Here is a 27,459-nt window from a genome sequence, read left to right on the forward strand (position 1 = left end):
TGGGGTCGTCGGTGTCTCCTTCTTTGTATGCCGACGACTTCTGCATCTCATTTAGCTCCACGACTACGGGAGTCGCCGAACGCAGGTTGCAAGTCGCCGTTCGCAAGGCAGCATCATGGGCTCTGGCTCATGGTTTTCAGTTCTCTGCTGCCAAGACTCGGGTTATGCACTTCTGCAGGCGTCGGACGGTCCACCCTCATCCTGACCTTTACCTCGACGGCCACCTGCTTGAAGTGGTGGACACTTTCCGCTTCTTGGGACTCGTGTTTGATGCCCGGCTCACATGGGTTCCTCATGTTACTCAGCTGAAGCAAAAATGCTGGCGGCACCTCAACGCCCTCCGCTGCCTTAGCCACACGTCTTGGGGTGCAGATCGCTGCACGCTACTGCAATTGTACAGAGCCCTTGTGCAGTCCCGGCTTGATTATGGGAGCCTGGCCTATGGGTCTGAGTCACCCTCAGTGTTGCAGTTGTTAGACTCCATACATCACTGTGGGGTTCGGCTTGCAACTGGCGCTTTTCGCACCAGCCCCGTGGATAGTCTACTGGTGGAGGCCGGGGTTCCCCCGCTGCGGATTCGCCGCCATCGTCTGCTCGCCGACTATGCTGTCCACGTACATTGCTCGCCAGGCCATCCCAATCGTCGCCTGCTTTTCCCTGCCTTGGTCCACCACCTGCCCGAACGGCGACCTCGGTCTGGGCTTTCCGTAGCTGTCCGTGTCCAGTCCCTGCTGTCAGAACTGGGGTCATTCCCTCTTCTGCCTCCCTTCCGGGTCCGTACACCTACGCCTCCCTGGTGTTTGTCCCGGCCGTCCGTCCATCTGGATTTGGCACAGGGACCTAAGGACTCGGTTCCGCCTGTGGCCCTCCGTCGCCGTTTTCTTGCGCTCCTCGACTCATTTCCGGGCTGTGAGCCTGTCTACACTGATGGTTCCCTGGTTGATGGTCGCACTGCCTACGCTTTTGCTCACGCTGCCCATGTTGAGCAACGCTCCTTGCCGGCTGGCTGCAGTATTTTTACTGCAGAGCTGGTGGCCATCTTGCGAGCTCTTGAGCATATGCGTTCCTGCTCAGATGCGTCCGTCGTCATCTGCAGTGACTCCCTGAGCAGCCTCCAGGCCATCGACCGCTGCTATCCCTCTTCTCCTCTGGTGTCCTCTATTCGGGAGTCTGTTTCCACCATTACCCACTCTGGTCGTTCGGTGGTTTTTGTTTGGACGCCAGGTCACGTTGGCATCCCGGGGAACGAACGTGTTGACAGGCTGGCCAAAGGGGCGATAGACGCCCCAGCTTTGGAGATCGGCCTTACGGCTCGCGACCAGCAGCTGGTGTTGCGCCGTAAGGTACTTGGGATGTGGGCTGCTGAGTGGCGTGGCATGACAGCCCCGAATAAACTACGGGCTGTCAAGGGGACGACCGATGTGTGGCGTTCCTCCCTGCGGGCTTCTCGCAGGGACTCGGTAGTCCTGTGTCGGCTGCGCATCGGCCATACCTACCTGACGCACGGCCATCTGTTGCGTCAGGAGGATCCCCCCTTGTGTCAGTGTGGTTCCCGGCTGACGGTCGGCCACATTTTGCTGGAGTGTCCTCGACTGCGCACACTCCGGCAATCTTTTACTCTCCCGGGCACTTTGGCTTTGGTTTTATCCGACGATGCGTTCATGGCTGATACCGTTTTAAATTTTATCCGTGGTAGTCCGTTTTATGGTTCGATTTAGGGAGGTCCTGCGCCTTTCCCTTTCTGTGTCTATTGTCCTTGTGTCTGTTGCTGTTCTGGTGTGCCGTGAGATGGTTGACTCTTTCCCATTTTTGATCTCGTGGTCAGTCAACCAGTCTCCGGCCATCTTCCTTTCTTCTGTTTCTTTCTGTCTGGTGTTCCTCTGTCCTGTTCTTGTCTGTAGTGTTTGTTGCTGCATTTGTGTGCTTCTAGCGCCTGGGGGGACATCTCCTCCCCCTTTGGTTTTTATCTGCTTCGTAGATTTTCGGCTCGCCTGATTTTGGAATGGGGGACTGATGACCTTCGCTGTTTAGTCCCCCTTAAACATACCAACAACCAACCAACCAACCACAAAGCAGGAATCATGCTGTAAGAGGACATCTCGATAATGTGAAGATGTCACTGTATAGGTACTCATGAATCCACATTACACAATCTCATACAAGGGCAATGGCTCTTGTGTACAACACAAGGTTTAGCAGTACCCCAAATTTGGCAGTGCCGTGCATTCACTGCACCCTGTAGTGTAAAATGTGCCTCATCGCTTCAAATGATGACAGGTCACATGTCATAAAATTTGGTCTGTGCCAGAAACCGAAGAGCAAATTCAGAAAGTTGCTGCAGATTGGGAGATTCCAGTTACTGCACTGTGTGGATGTTGTGCAGATACTAGTGTAAAATGGAACGCAAAACTTTCCATACTGTTGACCATGGGATAGACAATTTTCGAGGCACAGCCCAAGTGCTAGCACCACCTGGGGCATACACTGCACGGTCAGTTCCAAAAACAGCAACCCTGTCAATATGGCATGGTTGCCATACTGTTGTACAAGGTACAGTGCCAGATTTACACCTGGTAGCCAAAAATGGAACCAAGTTTTTTCAAATATAGATTGGGTCTGCATTAGCATATCAACAAAGTTTCACTGCTATATGATAGTTACAGCTGAAACTGGACCTCTGTGAGTAGTTGCACTTTAATTACAGTATCCTGGTACGAGGTACACTCTACCATACACCTTGTAGTGGCCTGAATATGTATGTACATGAAAGTATAAAAAGGATTTGTGTGCAGACAGGTGCTTTCTAAAGGTTTCTATAAATAATAATTCCAATCCCAAAGAAAGCAGGTATCGACAGATGCGAAAATTACCGAACTATCAGCTTAATAAGTCACAGCTGCAAAATACTAATGCGAATTCTTTACAGACAAATGGAAAAACTAGTAGAAGCCGATCTCAGGGAAGATCAGTTTGGATTCCGTAGAAATATCGGAACACGTGAGGCAGTACTGACCCTACGACTTACCTTAGAAGCTAGATTAAGAAAAGGCTAACCTACGTTTCTAGCATTTGTAGACTTAGAGAAAGCTTTTGACAACGTTGACTGGAATACTCTTTCAAATTCTGAAGGTGGCAGGGGTAAAATACAGGAAGCAAAAGGCTATTTACAATGTGTACAGAAACCAGATGACAGTTATAAGAGTCGAGGGACATGAAAGGGAAGCAGTGGTTGGGAAGGGAGTGAGACAGGGTTGTAGCCTCTCCCCGATGTTATTCAATCTGTATATTGAGCAAGCAATAAAGAAAACAAAAGAAAAATGCGGAGTAAGAGTTAAAATGCATGGAGAAAAAAATAAAAAGTTTGAGGTTTGCCGATGACATTGTAATTCTGTCAGACAGCAAAGGACCTGGAAGAGCAGCTGAACGGAATGGACAGTGTCTTGAAAGGAGGGTATAAGATGAACATTAACAAAAGCAAAACGAGGATAATGGAATGTAGTTGAATTAAATCAGGTGATGCTGAGGGTATTAGATTAGGAAATGAGACACTTAAAGTAGTAAAGGAGTTTTGCTATTTGGGGAGCAAAATAACTGATGATTGTCGAAGTAGAGAGGATATAAAATGTAGACTGGCAATGGCAAGGAAAGCATTTCTGAAGAAGAGAAATTTGTTAACATAGAGTATAGATGTAAGTGTCAGGAAGTCATTTCTGAAAGTATTTGTATGGAGTGTAGCCATGTATGGAAGTGAAACATGGACGATAAGTAGTTTAGACAAGATGAGAATAGAAGCTTTCGAAATGTGGTGCTACAGAAGAATGCTGAAGATTAGATGGGTAGATCACATAACTAATGAGGAGGTATTGAATAGAATAGGGGAGAAGAGGAGTTTGTGGCACAACTTGACTAGAAGAAGGGATCGGTTGGTAGAACATGTTCTGAGGCATGAAGGGATCACAAATTTAGCATTGGAGGGCAGCGTGGAGGGTAAAAATCGTAGAGGGAGACCAAGAGATGAATACACCAAGCAGATTCAGAAGGATGTAGGCTGCAGTAGGTACTGGGAGATGAAGCAGCTTGCACAGGATAGAGTAACATGGAGAGCTGCATCAAACCAGTCTCAGGACTGAAGACCACAACAACTACTATAAATAATTCACTCTGTGCTGTCTAGACTAAGAACAGATAAACAATATAAGGCAGTGAGAAAGTCGCAGATAGGCCGTAGCAGGTGGAGCATGCAGTCAGTCGAGCAAGCCTGTGGATGTGGAGCAAGGGCTAGTGCATTCTGGACCGGTATTTTGAGTTCTGTCACGGGGAGCATTTTCTGAGAGAATGCTAGTTCAGTTGTAAGAGAGAAATGCTTGTTTAGAAAAACAGGTGGTGTGGCTATGTGGGTAAGTGCCTTGCTTCACACGCAAAGATATGGGGCAGATCCCCATTTAGTCTTGATGTTTCCTTCATTTCACTTACTGTTTCTTTCTCCTCTGCACAACTGTAACCGGACAAAGCTAATGATGTTTTTCTTAGTATAACATATCACTTCGTAAAAGTGATAACTTTCTACCTCTACCAGGTGTAGAAGTATGAAACAGGAATTCCCCTATAGATCGTGCTAGGCATCAATGTAGGGCCTGTGAGACCGCGTCTGCAGCGCCGTCTGCTTCCTGTAACAGCGGATGATGAATGTCAACACACACAAACCCAAGTTCCATACATTGTTATCTGTTTCAAACCTGTAAACATATCGAGTTTTTTGCTTACAAACTAAGATTTATGGACAGGATTCATTTTTTTATGTGAGAAAAGAGTGTGGGAAACCATCGAAAAAGAACCAATTGCAGGCTTTATTGGATGATGATGATGATGATGATGATGATGATGAAAGCTATGCGAAAGATGCAGAAAGTGAGGAAAAGTGGTTCAGCATGAACTGAATGAAATACAGAAAGCAGATCAAAAGACCACTTGTGAAATACTACTCATCAGATAAAATGAAAGTCGTTTCTCCATCAAATAGTGACAGGTGATGAAAAATGGATAATTTTGAGAATCCTAAGTGTTGTAAATCATATGTGAATTCAGGCAAACCATAGACATCCAGTGTAAGACCAAATCGCTTTGGAAAAAGACAATATTCTGTTTAGCGGGACCAGAAGAATGTCATCTATTATGAGCTGCTAAAATCTGGTGAAGCCATTCACACTGGTCACCGCCAACAATAAATGATCTATTTAATTCGAGCATTAAGTAAAAAATGACCAGAATAGGGAAAAAGACAAGTCGTATTGGTCCATGATAACACCCCATCACACAGCAAAATGGGTCAGGGAAATGATCCAGGCATTAAGTTGAGAAATACTAGGGCATGCTGCTTAGTTTTCAGACTTGGTTTCGTCCTATTAACATCTATTTGCATCACTGGGACACACACTCACTGAACAACGCTTCAATTCATATGAAAATGTCGCACTGACTGGTTCTCTTCAAAAGAAATATTTTTTTTTGGCATGGCATTCATAGCCTGCTGGAGAGCTGGGAGAAATCTATAAATAGCAATAGAGATCACTTTGAATGAAATATTGTCAGTCATTTTCAAACAGATGTGTAATTATTGCAGCCAAATTCCAGTGACGTACAGTACTTATACACCTGCTATGTTTCCAGTGAGTGATGGTCATCAGCACATAGGAATTTTGTTAAGTGGGTAATAAGTGAAGTAGAGAATTCATTTATACGTGCACGAAATCCGGAGGATGGACATCTTGTTTCCACAAGCAACTGGTTACCACAATACAGCACTCTGTGGAGATTCACCACTTCTCAGAGACAACACTGCCCCAGAGAACCCTGAAGCTCGTAACAGAAAAGGATGACATCACGAGGACAGCAGAAAATACATTGTCTATCTCATAAATTGGAAAGACTACTTAATGTGAACAATGTTAATGTTTATGAACAGAAATGTAGTAAAAGAAGTGTTTCCTGCTGCAATATCCAATTAATATTACAATGTTTTGTGAAGAAGCTAAGCTAAGGTAAGCTGACCTAAGCAAAGCAAAAGGGAATCTCAGGTAATTGTATTATGGTTCCTGTACTCTTTCAACTCATTCCTAATTTAACTACAAATTAACTGAGGTGGAACACAGGTAACACTTCATTTATGGCTTTCACATCAGAACTATCAATATTCTTGAAATTTCAACTGCTGTAGCAGTAATGTGTGACAAGCTGGGAGTTTTGGTCGGGCAGGAAGTGTGTTCAGATAGCCGAAGTTATGGTGACTGCTCATTTAAAATGGCCTTATGTTGGTACATTGTTGTATATAAGTCAGGCTGTTCCAACCGAGCTCCATGGAGCCGGAGCGCTCACTGCCGCAGCTTGGAGCCGGCGTGGAGGGGGATAGCGTACTCACTGCCCCCTGGCTGCATGCAGCCGCAACTGACGCAATAATCCGTGTTCAATGACAGCTATGACTAGCCGCGGGAGCCCTGTACCTCTATTGGGGAATACCTTTCTATTCACTGTGAGGGATGGTCGTCTGCAGTGTCTTGTATGTCATAAAGTATTTAATTCTGCGAAGAGGTACAATATACAACGACATTATACTCGTCTTCACGCAGCACACTACGATCAGTTAGAAGGCGTTGCACGTAGAGAACTGGTAGCCAGGCTTAAGAATGACATACCAGGAGACGTAAGTTTAAAAACCGTTTCGTAATACAGAGGGTATCACAACAAGCAACATAATTCGTGTTCTGTAATGCGTTTATAATTTTCAGGTGAACAAGAGCGAAGAAAACACTACTGAATCTGCAATTCAAGCAAGCTACAGGGTCGCTCACATCATTGCGACAAGTGGCAAGCTGTTTTCGGTGGGACCACTCGTAAAATCGTTAATGGTAGCAGTTGTAGAATGTTTGTTTCCAAGGGAGGTGCAAGCAATTGAAGAGGTTTGCTTGTCAAAGCAAACAATGTTTCGTCGAATCCTGGACATGGCAGTGGATTTAGAGACACAGCTCACGAAAAAGGCGCAGAGCTTTGTTGCATTTTCGCTAGCGCTTGACGAAAGCACCGCACGTGCTGGGCTTGCAGTCTTTATTTATTTCCTGAACATCGTATTTCCTGGTGTAGCATGTCACCACGTCTTAGCAGCTAAATTATGACGTTGTCGGTCTTGTAAGACGCAGCTGTCACATCAGAACGCTTGCCTTGCCGCCTGCCTCAGCCAGCCCTGCCACGTGCCGGCCCATTTGAATGGTCACAGCGAGCAACACGGCTCCCTGGAGCAGGGAGCGCTCCGCGGCTCACAACTGAGCCGACGACCTGGAACAGCCTGATATAGGTGATACGTGCAACTGGTAACATAAGAAGAAAAGTATGGATAATTGTCTCTGTTGTCGTACTAATAATTCTGTGAACTTACAATAATACTTCACTCTCTGTTACTAGGAGCAGCAGTCTTCACCATCAGAAACTCCTTGCGTGGTCAAAAAATTTATAGCAGAACAGGAGGTGGTGATTGCAGATCTTGCAAAGTCTCACATCTCGGCACCACCTGAACCGACACCGGATGTAGGATTGTATACTGAACTGATTGAGGCAGAAGTTCACAATGTAGCCCTGAAAAAGCAGTTGAAAGAGAATGAATCTAATATTGAACTGGCCATTGATAGTCTGGTGCAGAATACTATGGTAAGTTACTATGAGACTTCCTAGATTCATTACTTTTGTGAATAGTTCCCAAAGAAATGTGGACAGTTGTCATATTAACAGAGAGCATGTTATCACCCTGTCACTGAAAATCTGAAAAAATTATTTAAATGTTTGTGCTGTTATGGTTGTGGTCTTTAATCCAAAGATAAGTTTAATGCAGCTCTCCACAACTGCCTATACCATGCAAGCATCTTCATTTCTAAATAATTGATGCAGGCTCCATCCATTTGAACTGGCTTATTGTAGTCCTCCCTTGTTCTCTCCTACAGTTTTTACCCTTCGCACTTCCCTCCATTACCATATTGACGATCCCTTCGTGCCTCAGGATGTGCTCTACCAACTGATCCGGTATTTTAGTAAAGTTGTGCCATGAATTTCTTGTTTCTCAAATTTTGTTCATAGTTACTCGCTTACTTGATCTGCCCGCATAATCTTCCTTCTCGTCCAAACCACATTACACGTCTGCACAATGCTACACACCAGATGAATATGTACAGGAAAGACTTCCCAACCCTTAAATTTATCTTAAATCTTAAGAAATTCCCTTTTTATTTCCAAAAACTTATCACTTTCTCCCAGACAAGAAACAAATTGTTTATAAACAGAAGAAATGTGATGTACTCAGTACTTCACTGCAGTATAAGTTGTGCTAAGGAAGACACACAAACATAGTTTCACAGAGGGGAAAGAGTCTGAGATGTTACAAAAGTCTGAGAGAGTGATTTTTGGCACCGGAACAATGTTACGACTATTTAGAGTCTTGAAATAAATACTTCAGTGTATACAACACATTATTCCATTCATCGTACTACAGATGCAGTTCTTCGAAATAGGAAAGGTATTGTGAATCTCATAGGAGAGGAGCATACTTGAACCAATTTCTATCAGTATGAATGTGATACTCCTGCATCTGTTTCATGACTTGACTTCATTGCATGTAAGTGAACTAGATCGTGGCAATTTTTTGTGGAAATTATAATACCAGACCTGATCATATTCCCAGCAAATAAAACAAATGGCAATTACTGACCGCACACTTTCACTTGGCTCCCGAGTGGAGAATGCTGGGAGTAGAGGCTCGCATTCAGCTCGTAGCACATCGGCTGTTGCGACAAGATCCACCTCCTTCTCGTAGGACAGCCAGCTTACAGCTGCTGCTTATAAGAAATGGAATAAGCATCAGCTTAATGTTTGAGTAATTGAAAACAGTTATTACTACAATATAAGTAATACTTCCAAAAACGACGAAGAATGTCTAGGTAGAACTAAAACCTTAAAAAACTAGTCACTTCCACTGCAGTTGTCCGTGGTTGTGTCCATGCTAGTCGACAGATTTGGCGGTGCTGGCTGGACACGTGTTAACGACAGTGTTGTCAATGGCAATTTGCATCACACCAACACGCCTCAAGTAATATTCCTCTAGTTCTGACATCTTTCGATAGGAAGGTTCCCAGTCCTCGGTGATCGCACTGGTGAGAAGTGACATGTTTCCGGCAGAGATATCTGAGGTAGCGCAGTGGTTTGCCCTGTGGACTCTCATTTGGGAGGACGACAGTTCAGTCCTGTGTCCGGCCATCCTGTTTCAGGTTTTCTATGATTTCCCTAAATCACTTCAGGCAAATACTGGGGTGATTCCTTTGAAAGGGCATGGCCAACTTCGTTCCCCATCCTTCCCTAATCCAATGAGACCGATGACCTCACTGTTTGGTGTCTTCCCCCAAATCAACCCCAAACGTGCCCCCCCCCCCCCTCCCCCTCCCCCAGCAGAGATATCCTCATAACATGTTATCTGAATTGTCGTTTCAGTTTGACTCAATTGCATTCAGAACGCAGTTGTGTGGTGGCAACTAAATAAAATTTAATGAAAACAAAATATGATCCCTTTTCACAAAACAAGTTATTAACAAACTTTATACTCAACGCTCCTTCTGGCTGCCTTTTACAAAATCAAGCTCACTCAGACATAAGTTGCAAATTCCCCTATTGCACAAACTTTCTCATGCATTTATTTGCATAGTTCTAATGAGTTCTAATGAAATATCTTATTCTCAGCTTATGTATGTCATCCATTCTCTCTCTCTCTCTCTCTCTCTCTCTCTCTCTCTCTCTCTCTCTCCCTCCCCCCCCCCCCCCCCTCCCCCTTTTCAAAACACGCACACAACCAAAACACGATGAAATAATAATTTTTTTAAGTATTTTTAATTATATAAGAAATCTGTGGTAATGAAAGTAAAGAAAATTCCAGAAAATTAGATAATGTGAACGTGTCCTCTTGGCTGTAGTTTCAGTTCATACAAAAGATGAATACTTTACAGTCCGTAATTAAGTTTCACAATGCCAGCGCCGTTATTGTTTGTTTTAAATAAAAATTTGTATCTCCGGAAGTATGGAGGTTATTGATTTGAAAATTTAACACTACCGTTGTGTTATCAATAGAATTTGGTATACAAAGTATGAAATAGATTAATATTTAATAGTACTACTTCAGATTCGTAGAGGGTATGAGGAATGTATTGCATGCAGCTTTAGTCAAGGACACGGCTCGAAACGGCCCAGTAGCCAGTGTGTGTGAGAAACAAAATCTGCTCTCCTCATAGCTCCACGCCAAGCTACGCTTTCAATGCAAGATGACAACTCATAATACGAGGGAGGATTGAAAAGTTCTCGGAATCACCACGAGAGGTCAGCACTATTGCAACAAGTTGTTAACATGATATTCGTTGGACTGTTGCCTGTAAACACGTGCCACATCAGTGCTCTTAGAAATAACTGTGGTGGTTATGTGGCTCTGTTGTTCCTGCAAAGTAATTTGCGAAGAGGAAAAAATTGAGGTTCAAGCAGTTAAGTACTTTGTACAGAAAGCTATGAAAGCAAAGGCATTGATGCCGATTTCCAGAATACACTGGAGGGCTCTGCTCCTTCATATTCAACAGTTGCCAAGTGGATAAATGAATTTAAATTTGGTCAGGAGAGCTTAGATGATCCACGCAGTGGTCAGCCGAGATGTCACTACTCCAGAAATAATTGCAAAAGCGCACAAATTGGTCACAGAGGATTGCAGATTGAAAGTGCGTGAAATTGCTCACGCTTGCCAGATGTCATCTGAAAGGGCATATCATATTTTAACTGAAGAATTAGAAATGAAAAAATTATCTGCGAGATGGGTGCCGCGACTCTTAATGCTGGATCAAAAACGCACGAGAATGGACATATCAGAACAATATTTGGCCTGTTTTAGGAGAAACAAACAGGATTTTTTTTCGCCGGTTTGTGACCACAGCTGAAACTTGGGTGTACTACTATACCCCAGAGACAAAAGCAACAGTCAAAGCAGTGGAAACATGCTGATTCTCCGCCACCAAAGAAAACAAAGACAATTCCTTCGGTGGGAAAGGTCATGGCATTAGTGTTCTGGGATGCAAAGGGGATCCTGTTTGTACTCGTAGATTATCTCCTCACTGGGCAAAAAATTACTGGAGAATACTATGCTAACATCCTGGACAAACTGCAACAATAGATACGCGAAAAAAGGCCAAGGAAGAAAGTTAGCAAGGAAGAAAGTGATCTTCCGTCAAGACAATGCGCATCCGCACACATGTACCATCGCCATGGCAAAATTACGCGAACTGAGGCACGAATTGTTGCCACACCTGCCTTATTCACCTGATGTAGCTCCATCGGACTTCCATATCTTACAAAAACTGAAACTTTTTCTTGGTGGATGAAGCTTCACTTCAAATGAGGAATTGATAGCCGGAATTGGCAACTGTTTTGCAGGCCTGTAGGAAACTCATTTTTGAGATGGGATCAAGGTACTGGAACATCGTTGGACCCAGTGCATTAACCTACAAGGAGACCACACTGAAAAATAACAAACATTTCAGTGATGTAAGTACTTTTTTTTCTATTTCGTTGTGAGAACTTCTCAAACTGCCCTCGTAATTTGCTGTGGTACAATCAGATGGCAATTTCTCGCCGTGTCTACTGATATGCTGTACAGTGCTGTTCACGACACAGTCCATCGACCACAGGTATTGTTGATGAGACAGCGGACATGTTGAGCATTTACAGTAATGCTCCAGGCTAAAGCAATGAACTAAAATTTTTACCAGTACTGGGATTCGATCCCGGGTTTCCTGCTCACTCCGCAGATGTGTTGACTGTTGTGCCACAGTTGCCGCTGCTACCAGAGCTGCAGTGAATACTCTTGTAATCTCCCTCCCATATACAAATTGCAGTTCACACCTCAGCCTATTGCTATTCCATTTCTAAACTGGCATCAGTATTGCAGAGGCTCTCCGATATTGGAATAGTGCCTTTGCAGTGAGTGAAATGGAATTAATCCTGCCTGTACATCGTGTAATTTGATGTTTCTGCCTCAGCCTATATCATTATTGTAGATAAAGGTGAGGAACATAAATTGTATGTGATTAATCTTCAGTGCTTGTTATAAAGATCATCATCTTTACTGAAAATTGATTGTTATGCTAATTATTGCTTTTATAACAATGAAAACAATCAATTTTTGACAATGTAATGTGATTGAATAGATAAGATTTACTCATCAACCGATGGCAGAACACGGATGGAACACGGCATCTTTTCTTTCCATCCCGTCCGTCAAGTCTTCCCTGACGTGCAGTTCTGGGTGATTTTCCCCAAATCTATGCCTTTTCCTAGACCTCTCCAGTCCTTTTCCTCCACCTCTCTTCCTTCCCCTTCAGCTCGTCTGCCTAGAGGAGCAGCCTCTGCCTCTGAAAGCTTGCCTAACAACCTAATTATTGCTTTTGTATCGTACAAAGTGCTATCTGTTGGTTATTTTGCACACTTTTTGGTTTCAAAAAAACCCTATGTCATTTCAAGCATGTGTAAATTTTTACATCACTACCTATGTTATTTTGTGAAGTATTGAATTTTCAAGTGTTAAGACTCTTGGCTCACCCTGTATTATTAATAATTAATGTGTACTGCTCTTCTGAGTCGGCACCAATTCACAGGACAAATCATATACAAAATAATAAAAACATGTCACTGAACAATTATTACTGTCAGTCATGACTAATGCATGTGGCCAGTGGTTGAAAATACTGCTACAATTGTAAGAGTCTTTTATTTAACACAAGACCAGTTTTGAGCTATTAATATGCCCATCTTCAGTTGTCATACTGAAAACAGTAAGAGATTTGAAATAATTTTTACACTCGGAAAACACAAAGAAAACAAAAAATCCATAAATTTAAAAACTGGCAGTTGGGCTAGGTGCCGTGAAACGTAAGTCAATGCCAAAGTAACGTCAGGCAGCACTACGGAAGACTGCCTGGGTAAAGAAATGTGTAAATAATACCAGAACACTTACGCTCGGTACTGTGACCCCGAGGGCCGTGTTGGAAGAGTAGAAGACGTGGTGTGCTACCAACGGGCGCAGGTAATACATTACATAAATTTTATGTCACAGCTTCCACTCAGTTTTACTACAGTTCTGTGCTGCCTTGGTCAACATCTTTCTTTACCATGCATAATGCACTGTTAACATTTTTTGTGTAATGTTTTTTAATGTAAATCACCAATTCAGATTGTGAATGGCTGGGCTAGTGGCCTTCCTGTCAATAGATGGCAGTACTTTTGCCACTCTGGTTTACCAGTTTGCTTCCTCCTTCGTGTCTGCTCTACTCCTAGCTCTGCGCTTATTTGTAGCACACCGCATCTTGTACTCGCCACTGTGGCACTCGGGGTCACTGCACCGAGTGTAAGTGTTCTGGTATTCTGTGCATATTTCTTTACCCAGGCAGTGTTCCATAGTACTGTCTTGTCACTTTGGCATTGACTTAGGTTTCACAGCACCTAGCCCAACCAACAGTTTATAAATGTTTTCAAATTTATGGATTTTTTGTTTTACTTTTTATGTTTGCTGCTTGTAAAAATTATCTCCTATAACTTCCTATTTTCAGTACGACACCTGAAGGCAGGCGTATAAGAGCCCAAAAGTGGTCATGTGTTAAATAAAACAACCTTGCAACTGTGGCAGTATTTTCAACCTCTGGTATAATTCTCAGTTGTGGATGTTCCTCAGACAGGATTGATTGTAGTGCATGTGGATTAAGTTTTGAGAACAAGAGTTGATAATATTTAGTATCGATATATTTTAGGTCAGCACCGTAACTGGCTAGCTTTTAAAATTACCGTAGTTTTACAGGATTATGCTACCTGACCACGAAATTGTTCCACTTGACCTCCTGTAGGCATTACCGGAAACATGCAGTGATGTTACAGTAAACAACTAGAGTCGTGATTAGGAAAAGTGCATCACACTGTGAATTGCTTTAAGACAGTTGTGCATATACTGTCAAGTGGTTCAGCATGTCCTCATGAAATATCATAAGCTGACTACAGTGCCGTCACTCTCAGGTGCAATAATATTGTTTGACTAATACTACTGATAAGGTTGTTGATTGACTGTTTTATGGGCAGTGACAGCTGTCCTTACACCAGGGATGTTGCAGCTCTGTCAGATATTTAGCAGGGTAGCTGGAAAGAAAGCAAATCAATTTGTAATTATATACTTGAATTTTTTGTGATGTAAATGTTCTGCCCATTTTCAGCACACATTATCAGATTCAGCAGACAGAGAAGTTGTAAGAGAATGGGCAAAGCTTCAAGTTACGAGACAGACTAGTGATATAGTCTGCCATTCACTGAAGGAAATCATTTCGTCTCGTAGTAGCTCACTTCGTTGCGACAGAGACTTCCTCCGTGTTGTTCTAATTGATGCTGAAAAGAAACTTAATGCACTTGATGAAAGATATGTAAGTATTAGCTTTTGTCCTACATACACATTACATATGTAAGCTGAAATAATATACCATTGGACATATGCAGTGCATAGTTCTAGTAAGTAACTACTAAACCACTGAGTGGTCTGTATTTCCAAATACTTACTTCTATTCTTTCAAAATGTTGTTGTTGTTGCCGCCGCCGCCGCCTTCAGTCCAGAGACTGGTTTGATGCAGCTCTCCATGCTGCTCTATCCTACGCAACCGTCGTCATCTCAGAGTAACTACTGCAACCTACATCCTTCTGCGATTTTTACCCTCCGTGCTTCCCCCCAATACTAAATTAGTGATCCCGTGATGCCTCAGAACGTGTCCTACCAACCGATCCCTTCTTCTAGTCAGGTTGTGCCACAAATTTCTCTTCTCCCCAATTATATTCAATACCTCCTCATTAGTTATGTGACATACCCACCTAATCTTCAGCATTCTTCTGTAGCACCACATTTCGAAGGCTTCTATTCTCTTCTTGTCTAAACTATTTATCGTCCATGTTTCACCTCCGTACATGGCTACACTCCATACAAATATTTTTAGGAAAAAAGACTTCCTGACACTTAAATCTGTACCGATGTTAACAAATTTCTCTTCTTCAGAAACGCTTTCCTTGCCAATGCCAGTCTACATTTTATATCCTCTCTGCTTCAACCATCATAAGTTATTTTGCTCCCCAAGTAGCAAAACTCATTTACTACTTTAAGTGTTTCATTTCCTAATCTAATTTCCTCAGCATCACCCGACTTAATTTGACTACATTCCATTATCCTCGTTTTGCTTTTGTTGATGTTCATCTTATATCCTCCTTTCAAGACACTGTCCATTCCGTTCAACTGCTCTTCCAGGTCCTTTGCTGTCTCTGACAGAATTACAATGTCATCAGCAAACCTCAAAGTTTTTATTTCTTCTCCATGGATTTTAATACCTACTCCAAACTTTTCTTTTGTTTCCTTTACTTCTTGCTCAATATACAGATTGAATAACATCGGGGAGAGGCTACAACCCTGTCTCACTCCCTTCCCAACCACTGCTTCCCTTTCATGCCCCTCTACTCTTATAACTGCCATCTGGTTTCTGTACAAATTGTAAATAGCCTTTCGCTCCCTGTATTTTACCCCTGCCACCTTCAGAATTTGAAAGAGAGTATTTCAGTCAACATTGTCAAAAGCTTTCTCTAAGTCTACAAATGCTAGAAATGTAGGTTTGCCTTTCCTTAACTTATCTTCTGAGATAAGTCGTAGGGTCAGTATTGCCTCACCCCTCTCTCTCTCTCTCTCTCTCTCTCTCTCTCTCTCTCTCTCTCTTTGCGTCCACTGTGCTGCTACCTCTGGTTGTTATGGGAGGTGGAGGGTAAAGTGTTGTCGCTCCGTCAACAATGTTGCCATTCTTATTACTCCAGTGACACTGCTTATGAAATCTAAAAGAAATCAAAGGTGAGAGGCTATTTGCACCAGTGCCGATACTTTTGAACTTATTCATCATTCCTGCTGAATAGACGGCAAATGTTAGATTTGGGATGATGTCATGCACTTGAGTAATCCAGTGCCTGTAAATATTGAAATATTCAACTTTTTAGCTTCTTGTGATTCCTTGTAAGGTCTACTGTATCATTACTCCTTTCAGTACTTATTCCCATGTCAGCCATAATGGGGGGAATTGAGTATGGTTTGAAATAGACAGCATTTAACTAACTCACAAACACCTGTATATTTTATATTGTGTATTTTTCGTGCAGATTTTACAAAATACTCCTCCATTTTCTCAAACAGAGATTTGTACCTCTCTCAACTGTTTGTCCCAACAAGAGGAAGGGACTGTCTAAAAAAAGTAACAGAAAAATCATGGAAATTTGCTTTTTATTTTGCAGTACTGATTCTGACATATCAATGATTATACTGCTTGTTACATAAAACTGCAGTTGTTCTGTAATAAGTACATGCTGATTCTTAGAAGTCTTTGGAAGGACCTTTTTCACAAAATTCTTATGTACTAAGCAACATCACATCTTTAAATAGTGATCAGATATTAAAATACATTTACAGCAGACTTCAAAAGTTACAGAAATCAGATAAGCTACACACAGTCCCCACAGCCTCAATGTGATCAGAGAATGGAAACGTGGTCCAAGTAGTCTGTGTTCTTATCTTTGAAACTGACTAAGTTCAACCGTGGGTGATTTTAAAGCACCTATAATACATTCAAAAATGGTGTCGTTGGTTTATCTGTCAATTCTCTACAAGCTCTTGCAAATACATATACTTCCTAATCCAAGATACTTACCTGCTATAAACTTGCGGCTTCATTTCACATTCTGATATATCACTGGTACATGTGGACAGGTAGGCATCATTTCTGTGTGTTTGTGGCACAGACAATACAATAGTGTACATGATTAGGTCCCTTAGCTGACAAAACTGGGAAGCTGCCACATCATAGTATAGGCACAACTGTTGTGGCATGACCAAAGATGTTGAGTCTGATCTCTGGGTGATCAATGATATTAGGTAAGGTATTGGTGCAATATTCACTGACATATATTTGTTATTCTCACTTGTGCTATCTTATTAAAAGTAGAGGATCGAAACTCTTACATCATACGACATGCTGCATGTAATATTAGAAACTACAGTACAAAGTCTATCTACAGAAAATTATGTTGGGCTTCTTAATGAGGTGTGCCAGTCAGTGTAGAAAATGAAATAATACTGATGTAGTAACAAATGGTATGACCCGCCAGGTTAGCAGAGAGTGCTAATGCGCTGCTTCCTGGGCTCAGGTAGGCGCAACAGCCCCAAGTCGAATCTGCCCAACGGATTAACGATGAGGGCTGGTGTGCCAGCAAGCCTGGATGTGGTTTTTAGGAGGTTTTCCACATCCCACTAGGTGTAAACCAGACTGGTCCCCACGACCCACTTCAGTTAAGACTCGCAGACATTTGAAACGTGTTTGCACTCTTTCATGATTTACACTAGATGCAGACAGCTGGGGTACACTGATTCTGTCCTGGGGGGAGGAAGGGGGGGGGGGGTTACGGGGTGGCGGCAGGAAGAGCCTCCGGCCAAATCAGATAGTCACCATTCCAACCCTGTGAAAGGTGCGGGACAAGGTGCAAGCAATACTAAGTAACAAATGGTACATTAGAACCAGTTACAAATTTTATATACCATAGTCAGTACAGTTATTTCAACAATATATTATAGTACCGATGTTGGAATCTACAGGTGTTGTCTGAGGGAGGAGGACCTACTTTAGATTGCCTGTATGAGGAATCTAAATTACTGTAAAAGTCAATGCAGAAAGGAAGTATTAGCTACTGTTTTGTGGAAGATAGCCTCATTTACAGCTTATATTTGAAAGTCTTATAGTACCATCTGATTCATAGCTCTTACATGATGTCATGTTATATGTACAAATGTAACATTCATTGTCATATTAATACCTCTAAAAATATGCCGGGCATAGACATGGGGCATATTAGTCACACTAAAAACTAAAATCTCCATTGGTAAATTATTAACAGGAGGATCATATTTTCCTCAAAACTGTAGCTACTACTTCCATTTCGCATAAAGTTGTAGTGTGATTTAGGTGGTCCATACAGGCAATCCAAAGTAGGGCCCTTCTTCACATAACACTTGCAGGTTCCAAAGGCATGGTGTAATCCAACTATGGTTTTCCAGTTTCATTATAACACTGCATGGTGAAAAAAGATTCACCTACTGTGTGTGTGTGTGTGTGTGTGTGTGTGTGTGTGTTTGAGGGAGCGAGAGATATTTATTTTAGTACATCAGTATTATTTTATTTCCTAAACTTACTGGCACACCTCATTAAAAGGTCTCTGTGGTTGGACTGTACCACAATTTCTAATATTACACGTGACATAATATCTGATGTAAGAGTTTCAATCCTTTACTTCCAACAAGATAGCATGTGAGAGAATAACAAGCTTATGTCAGTGAATATTCCACCAGTTCCTTACTTAATGTTATTGACCATCCACAGATAAGATTGTAAACATCTTCAGTCATACCATAACAGTTGTGCCTATACTGACATAGGAAGTTTGTTTTTGTCAGCTAAAGGACATTATCACATACATTGTTGTATTGCCTTTGTGCCACATACGCACCAAAATAAGAAGCATACCTGTTCACATGTATTAACAATGTATTGGAGTGTGAAAAGAAGCTGGAAGCATAAGATATGTAAATAACTTGGGTTATGAAGTGTATGTATGTGCAAGATCTTGTCAACAATTGACGTATAAACCAATGTCACCATTTCTGCACGTGTTATGGGTGCTTGAACATGACCCAAGGATAATAAAAAGAATACAGTCTACTTGGACCATGTTTTCATGCTCAAAACACTGGACTGAGTTTACCCTCTTCAAAACAACAAGCTGTGGAGCTCTGATTGTGTGCCTCTTCCTGTTGGTGTGGCCAGCAATGCAACATAACCAAAAAAAGGTTCATGCAGACATAAGATCAGCTGTGCAAGATGTCTTTAGTGCTTTTGAAAGTGAAACCTGCATTGCCAGTTTGTCAAAGGTTAAGTTTTGGTCCTGTGTGAAATCCACCAATGGAACAAATTTATCATTTGTAGATAGCAACTGCACAAAAATGGAAGATGGGAAAATTCTAGAGTTATAAACAGTTACTCAGATCACATGTTCTCCACATTCACTTCCGTGCACACATTGACATATATGCATGTGACGTGTGTAAGCAGGAGCGTTTGTGGAATGGAAAACTAAGTCAGGAGGAGGGGGCGAGGGTCCAGTGGACATTATGAAACAACTATTAGATAATACCTGTAGCCTCTCTTAAAGTAATTGATCATAGACCTGTGGAACAATGAAAAACCTGTGATTGCACACTGAATATTTATATCACTAACCTCAGTTTGTTGATTAATTATGGATCGTGTTTTCCACGTATGACTTTCTTGGAAATGAATATGTTGTCAATGACTGTATATCCTCTAACACACAGTAAACAACTGTTTTTCGATATCTGAAGGAGCATAAGAAAATTATCATTTCCATAATTTTAAGGGGCTCCGGACAGGTTGATAGCTTAATTTCCATTTTTTTTCTCTGGTCATGGCCTACAGAATTTACCATTCGCAATAATAAATAAAACACACATTGTCTCCTTAGTTCTGGTTTATTCATTCGTTTCAACCCCCCCTGCGGGTCCGGGGATTAGAATAGGCCCGCGGTATTCCTGCCTGTCGTAAGAGGCGACTAAAAGGAGTCCATCCCCCTCACGGGGGTAGTTCGCGCCTGCGTCCGGAGACGGACGGTTCCACGACCTATCATCGTGGTCCTTTTGGTTTTTTCACTTCTCGTTTCTTCCTTCCTTTTGTTGGTTCCTTTCTTTGCTCTTCTCCACCTCACTGTCTTCCTTACTCTTTCCCTTGCCTTCTCCTTGCCTTCTCATTGCCTTTTTCTCCTTGCCTTCTCATTGCCTTTTTCTCCTTGCCTTCTCATTGCCTTTTTCTCCTTGCCTTCTCATTGCCTTTCTCTCCTTGCCTTCTCATTGCCTTTCTCTCCTTGCCTTCTCATTGCCTTTCTCTCCTTGCCTTCTCATTGCCTTTCTCTCCTTGCCTTCTCATTGCCTTCTTCCCCTTGCTTTCTCATTGCCTTCTTCTCCTTGCCTTCTCTGGTCTCCGCCTCGGCGTTTGAGACAGTCTGTCCTCTTTCTCCCTCTCTCTCTTCTTTTTCCTCTTCTTCCTTCCTCCCTGTGCGTGCCTGAAGGCCGACCCACGCGTTCGCACGCGTAGCCGGTGACGGGGTAACGCGTAAGTCCCCGCCCTGGGTAGACATGTAAGGCACGCGCGTACCCCCTGGTAAAGGCCAGGCCCGGGGAGGGGTGATTGCCTGAGCTGATACCTTCTGACCATGCCGATTGGTCCCTCCGTCTGTTTCTCGGGAGGTGTGACCTGAGGTGTAAACATTCACCTAAGGCGGGAGTGCCCTCTGAGAGGGTCCCCACAAGGAAGGAGCGCGCCATCGGAGACGCTGGCAATCATGGGGGATTCCTCCGCAATGGATTCTACTCCATCTCTTTCGACTTCGACCCAAAAACGGAAACGTGACCAGCCAACAGTGACAAAAGTACTACCGCCTGCCCCACAGTTCCTCGTAGTTTCTCGAACTGAGGACGGAAAGGATTTTTCGTCTGTCAACCCTTTCGTTATTCAGAAGGGCGTAGATGCCATAGCCGGATCTGTCAAATCCTGTACCAGGTTGCGTAACGGCACCTTATTACTAGAAACTGAGAATGCCTTTCAGGCACAAAAACTGCTTCGGGCCACCCTCCTGTACATGTTCCCTGTCCGGGTGGAGGCCCACCGAACTTTGAATTCGTCTCGTGGTGTGGTCTATACTGGCTCCCTCGACGGATTGACTGACGAGGAGCTTCAATCATTCCTCGCTGAGCAGGGCGTGACGGCTGTCCATAGGGTCATGAAAAAGGTCAACAATGACCTTGTACCGACCCGGACAATTTTCTTGACCTTCGATAGTGTTAAGCTGCCATCGCGCATCAAGGCGGGCTGCGAGGTTATTTCTGTTCGCCCCTATATCCCGACACCTACGCGCTGCTACCAGTGTCAGCGTTTCAATCACACTCGACAGTCTTGTTCCAATGCGGCTAAATGTGTCACCTGTGGCAGGGATGCCCATGAGGGTGACTGTCCACCTCCGTCTCCTCGTTGTGTGAACTGTCAGGGTGACCATGCCGCATCCTCCCGCGACTGTCCTGTCTATAAGGAAGAACGCTGTATCCAGGAAATTCGGGTCAAAGAGAAAGTGTCCACCTCGGCTGCTCGCAAGCTATTGGCTAGTAGGAAGCCCACGCTGCTCCCAGCGGGGAAATACAGTACTGTCCTCGCCTCTCCTCGGACTACCCGGGAGGTAGCAACCCAGACATGCGATCTGACCTTCAGCACCACGGTCGTCCGTTCGGCCAGTGCTAAGATCGCGCGGTCGACGTCTCCTCTTCCTCTTCCTCCCATCACCCCACAGACACGAGCACCTTCCTCAGCTTCTGCTAAGACGAAGACACCGAAGTCAGATGCACGGGCCTTCAAGAAGGAACCATCCCGTGCAGACTTCCTCCGTACCTCGACCTCCCAGCCTTCGACCGGTACTTCCACTACACGTCCTTCCAAAAAGGCGCATAGGAAGCACAGTTCTCCTTCCCCGCCACGGCGCATTTCTTCTCTTGCGCCACCCAGCGGCTGCCGCCCCAGGCCGTCATCCGTTTCGCCTGGCCGCACCGCTGGTCGCCGTACATCTGGCCGTTCACTGGCGGAGGAAGCTCCCCCTCCCGGCCATCCTCCCGAGATGGCCGATGACCCTATAGACCCAATGGACGATGACTGTCCGCCTACTGATAGCGGCGGCAGTGCTCGCTCGAAGCCAGGCTCTAAGCGGCCTTCGAGGTGACCACTTCTCTCATCTTTCTTTTCTTACGATGGCACTTATTCACTGGAATATTCGCAGCATTCGCTCCAACCGAGAGGACTTGAAGTTGCTGCTCCGCTTGCACCGTCCGCTTGTCGTAGCCCTCCAGGAAACGAAGCTACGCCCATGCGATCAAATTGCCTTGGCACACTACACCTCTGTGCGTTTTGACCTACCCCCTGTGGTAGGTATCCCAGCTCATGGAGGGGTTATGTTGCTGGTCCGGGATGATATTTACTACGATCCCATCACGTTGCACACCGGCCTGCAGGCAGTTGCCATCCGCATTACTCTCCCCACTTTTACGTTTTCCTTTTGTACCGTTTACACTCCATCGTCATCTGCCGTTACCAGGGCAGACGTGATGCAACTTATTGCTCAGCTACCTGCACCATTTTTGTTAACTGGAGACTTCAATGCCCACCATCCCCTTTGGGGCTCTCCAGCATCCTGCCCGAGGGGCTCCTTGTTAGCAGACCTTTTCAACCAGCTCGATCTTGTCTGCCTCAATACTGGCGCCCCTACTTTTCTTTCGGACACATCTCACACCTATTCCCATTTAGACCTCTCTATATGTACTCCCCAACTTGCACGCCGGTTTGAGTGGTATGCACTTTCTGATACATATTCGAGCGACCACTTCCCGTGTGTTATCCATCTCCTGCAGCATACCCCCTCTCCGTGCTTCTCTAATTGGACCATCTCCAAGGCAGACTGGGGGCTCTTCTCTTCCAGGGCGACCTTTCAGGATCAAACCTTTACAAGCTGCGATCGTCAGGTCGCACACCTCACGGAAGTCATTCTCGCTGCTGCTGAATATTCCATCCCTCACCCTCCTTCTTCTCCACGTCGCGTACCGGTCCCCTGGTGGACCGCAGCATGTAGAGACGCTTTACGTGCTCGTCGACGTGCTTTACGCACTTTTAAACGCCACCCTACAGTGGCGAATTGTATCAATTATAAACGATTACGTGCTCAGTGTCGTCGTATTATCAAAGAAAGCAAGAAAGCCAGCTGGGCTGCTTTCACAAGCACCTTCAACAGTTTTACTCCTTCTTCTGTTGTCTGGGGTAGCCTGCGCCGGCTATCTGGCACTAAGGTCCACTCACCAGTTTCTGGCTTGACGGTCGCGAATGACGTCCTTGTGGCCCCTGAGGCTGTCTCCAATGCCTTCGGCCGCTTTTTCGCAGAGGTTTCGAGCTCCGCTCATTACCACCCTGCCTTCCTCCCCCGCAAACAGGCAGAGGAGGCTAGGCCACCTAACTTCCGCTCCTCGAATTGTGAAAGTTATAATGCCCCATTCACCATGCGGGAACTCGAAAACGCACTTGGCCGATCACGGTCCTCTGCTCCAGGGCCAGATTCTATTCATATTCAGATGCTGAAGAACCTTTCTCCTGCGGGTAAAGGTTTTCTTCTTCGTACATACAATCGCATCTGGATTGAGGGACATGTTCCCGCATGCTGGCGCGAGTCTATTGTTGTCCCGATTCCTAAGCCGGGGAAGGACAAGCACTTGCCTTCCAGTTATCGACCTATCTCGCTTACCAGCTGTGTATGTAAAGTGATGGAGCGAATGGTTAACTCTCGATTGGTTTGGCTGCTCGAGTCTCGACGCCTACTTACCAATGTACAATGTGGATTTCGTAGGCGCCGCTCTGCTGTTGACCATCTGGTTACCTTGTCGACCTTCATTATGAATAACTTCTTGCGGAAGCGCCCGACCGCGGCTGTGTTCTTTGATTTGGAGAAGGCTTACGACACCTGTTGGAAGGCGGGCATCCTCCGCACCATGCATACATGGGGCCTTCGCGGTCGCCTCCCTCTTTTTATTCGTTCCTTTTTAATGGATCGACAGTTCAGGGTACGTGTGGGTTCTGTCCTGTCCGACACCTTTCGCCAGGAGAATGGGGTGCCACAGGGCTCAGTTTTGAGCGTCGCTCTCTTCGCCATCGCGATCAATCCAATAATGGATTGCCTCCCAGCTGATGTATCAGGCTCCCTTTTCGTGGACGATTTTACCATCTATTGCAGCGCGCAGTGTACACGTGTCCTGGAGCGCTGTCTTCAGCGTTCTCTTGACCGTCTTTACTCCTGGAGTGTCGCCAATGGCTTCCGTTTTTCTGCCGAGAAGACAGTCTGTATTAACTTCTGGCGATACAAAGAGTTTCTCCCACCGTCCTTAAGACTCGGTCCCGTTGCTCTCCCAATCGTGGAGACAACCAAATTTTTAGGCCTTACATTTGACAGGAAACTTAGCTGGTCTCCACATGTGTCATATTTGGCCGCCCGTTGTACCCGTTCTTTAAATGTCCTCCGTGTTCTCAGTGGTCTGTCGTGGGGAGCGGATCGAACCGTCCTACTTCGTCTATATCGGTCGATCGTCCGCTCCAAGCTGGATTATGGGAGCTTCGTATACTCCTCTGCACGGCCATCCATCTTACGCCGCCTGAACTCCATACAACATCGGGGTTTACGACTTGCGATCGGAGCATTTTATACCAGTCCCGTAGAGAGTCTTCATGCTGACGCTGGCGAATTGCCACTCACCTACCGGCGCGATATACTGCTTTGTCGGTATGCCTGTCGGCTACTGTCAATGCCCGACCATCCGTCTTATCGTTCCTTTTTTGACGACTCTCTTGACCGTCAATACGGGTTGTATGTCTCTGCCCTGCTACCCCCTGGCGTTCGCTTTCGTCGCCTCCTTCAACACCTTACTTTTTCCCTCCCTGCAACCTTTCGAGTGGGCGAGAGCCGCACGCCACCTTGGCTCCAGGCTCAGGTCCGCGTTCACCTTGACCTCAGCTCGCTCCCAAAAGAGGTCACCCCCGGTTCGGTCTACCACTCCCGTTTTTTGGAACTTCGTTCGAAGTTCATCGACATGACTTTCATTTATACAGATGGCTCTAAGACCAATGACGGGGTCGGGTGTTCCTTTATTGTCGAGGCACAAAGTTTCAAATACCGGCTCCATGGCCATTGTTCGGTCTTCACAGCTGAGCTCTTTGCCCTCTACCAGGCTGTTCTTTACATCTGCCGTCACCGACATTCTGCTTATGTCATCTGCTCAGATTCCCTGAGCGCCATCCAGAGCCTCAGTGATCCGTACCCGGTTCACCCTTTCGTACACCGGATCCAACGCTCTCTTCAGCAGCTGGTGGACGTCGGTTCTCCAGTTAGCTTTATGTGGGTTCCGGGCCATGTCGGTATCCCTGGGAACGAAGCTGCAGATGCGGCGGCCAAGGCTGCGGTCCTCCAGCCTCGAACAGCTTCTTGTTGCGTCCCTTCGTCCGATTTTAGCAGGGTGATTTGTCGGCGCATATTATCTCTGTGGCATGCCGATTGGGCTGCACTTACCGACAACAAGCTTCGGGCCTTAAAACCTCTTCCCGTGGCTTGGACGTCCTCCTCACGCCCTTCTCGGCGGGAGGAGGTCGTTTTAGCCCGGTTAAGAATTGGACACTGCCGGTTCAGCCATCGCCATCTGCTGACGGCTGCGCCGGCGCCGTTCTGCCCATGTGGGCACTTGCTGACCGTTAGACACATTTTAATGTCCTGTCCAGATCTTAACACACTGCACCTCGATCTTAACCTGCCAAATACTTTCGATGCCATTTTAGCGGATGACCCACGAGCAGCTGCTCGTGTTCTTCGTTTTATCAATTTGACACACCTCGCTAAGGACATTTGATGATGCTGTTTTTTAATCCTATGCCTGTCCGTCTGTCTTTTATCGTGTTTTCCCTTTTAGTTGTTGTGGTCAACTTGTGCCTCGCGGTGCATTCTTAGAGTAGTCAGGGCGCTAATGACCATTGAAGTTGTGCGCCCTAAAACCACAAAAAAAAAAAAAAAAAAAATCATTCGTTTCAACAAAACATTGTGCGAGTAACCATGTATACGAGGGGCATTTGAAAAGTCCGTGCATAAATAAAAGCTACTTATGTGTTTGGGGTAAACCTTTGTTTTTCAAAATAGTCTCCTTTTAGACTTATGCACTTCATCCAATGTGATTCTAATTTGTTGATCCCTTCCGAATAATAGGAATTATCAAAGTCTGCAAAACAGCTATTAGTTCCTGCAATCACCTCGTCGTTTCAATAAAATCATTGTCCTGCCAGCTATTTCTTCAAATTGGGGAACAAATAGTAGTCAGAGGGAGCCAAGTCTGGAGAGTAGGGGGGATGTGAAATGAGTTGGAATCCTATTTCCATTAATTTTGTGACCACAACTGCTGAGGTGTGTGAAGGTGCATTGTCGTGATAAAAAGGACTTTTTTGTGGTCCAATCTCCAGCATTTTTCTTGCAGCTCGGTTTTCAAATGGTCCAATAACGATGAATAATATGCACCTGTAAGAGTTTACCTTTTCCAGATAGTCGAATCCCAAAAGACAGTCGCCATAACCTTTCCGGCCGAAGGAATGGTCTTCGCCTTTTTTGGTGCAGATTCTCCCATGGTAACCCATTGTTTAGATTGTTGTTTGAGCTCAGGAGTATAGTAATGTATCCATGTTTCATCCACAGTGACGAAACGACGCTTAGTCCTGCGGATTCTTCCTGAACGGCTGCAAATCATCCTTGCAATGCTTCACACAATTCAGTTTTTGGTCAACCGCAAGCAGTCGCTGAACCCATCTTGCGGATAGCTTTCTCATGTCCAAATATTTATGCAAAATAATATGTACCCATTCATTTGAGATGCCCACAGCACTAGCAATCTCACGCACCTTAACTCTTCTGTCATCCGTCACCATATCATGGATTTTATCAATGATTTCTGGAATTGTAACCTCCACAGGGCATCCAGAATGTTCAGCATCACTTGTGCCCATATGGCCACTCCGAAAATTTTGAAACCACTTATAAACTGTTCTAATCAAAGGTGCAGAGTCACCGCAGTGTTTATCAAGCTTCTCTTTAGTCTCCTGAGGTGTTTTGCCTTTCATAAAGTAATGTTTAATCATCACACGAAATTTTTTTGTCCATTTTTTGACAATCACTCCACTTCCTTGATTCACACGAATGTCAAACACAAAGAAATAGGCCAATATGGCTGAAAAGATACTACTAACTGAACATGACCTCGATACAGGCCAGTGGTGCCATCTCTTGGACTTTGCACGGACTTTTCAGATGCCCCTCGTATGTAATAGTTCTCAGATTGAAATTTGATTTTTGAATCCCCCACCTCTGAGAGCAATTATTTAGGAGGTAGTGATTCAGTAGCTTTCAAAACACTTGAGGAAGAGAAGCTATGTGGGGAAAATGTAACGATCACCAAGCAGGAGTGAAAAAAAGCAAATGGGTATGAGGCTATGAGGACTGAAAACTGCATATAAGGGAAAGAAATTGGAAGATGGCTGACGATTAGATGGTAAGAATAGACATGGAAAAAACCTGTCGTGGAAAGAATTCAAAACTATTATGGTATAGCAGTAGCATAGA

At 44.5% G+C, this 27,459-nt stretch overlaps 1 protein-coding gene across 3 annotated transcripts in view; it reads left to right on the forward strand.

Moving 5' to 3' along the window:
- Nucleotides 1–27,459, forward strand: part of LOC124552503 — an 84,905-nt gene that overhangs the window by 40,435 nt on the left and 17,011 nt on the right. For 2 of the 3 annotated variants that reach the window (XM_047126787.1, XM_047126788.1), the window contains exons 5-6: nucleotides 7,453–7,695; nucleotides 14,316–14,519. In XM_047126787.1, coding sequence (XP_046982743.1) covers nucleotides 7,453–7,695; nucleotides 14,316–14,519 — 447 coding nt within the window. The remainder of the gene's footprint in view (nucleotides 1–7,452; nucleotides 7,696–14,315; nucleotides 14,520–27,459) is intronic. The other variant, XM_047126789.1, reaches the window with a different exon arrangement.

Source organism: Schistocerca americana, chromosome 10, assembly GCF_021461395.2.
Source record: "Schistocerca americana isolate TAMUIC-IGC-003095 chromosome 10, iqSchAmer2.1, whole genome shotgun sequence".
Lineage (NCBI taxonomy): Eukaryota > Metazoa > Arthropoda > Insecta > Orthoptera > Acrididae > Schistocerca > Schistocerca americana.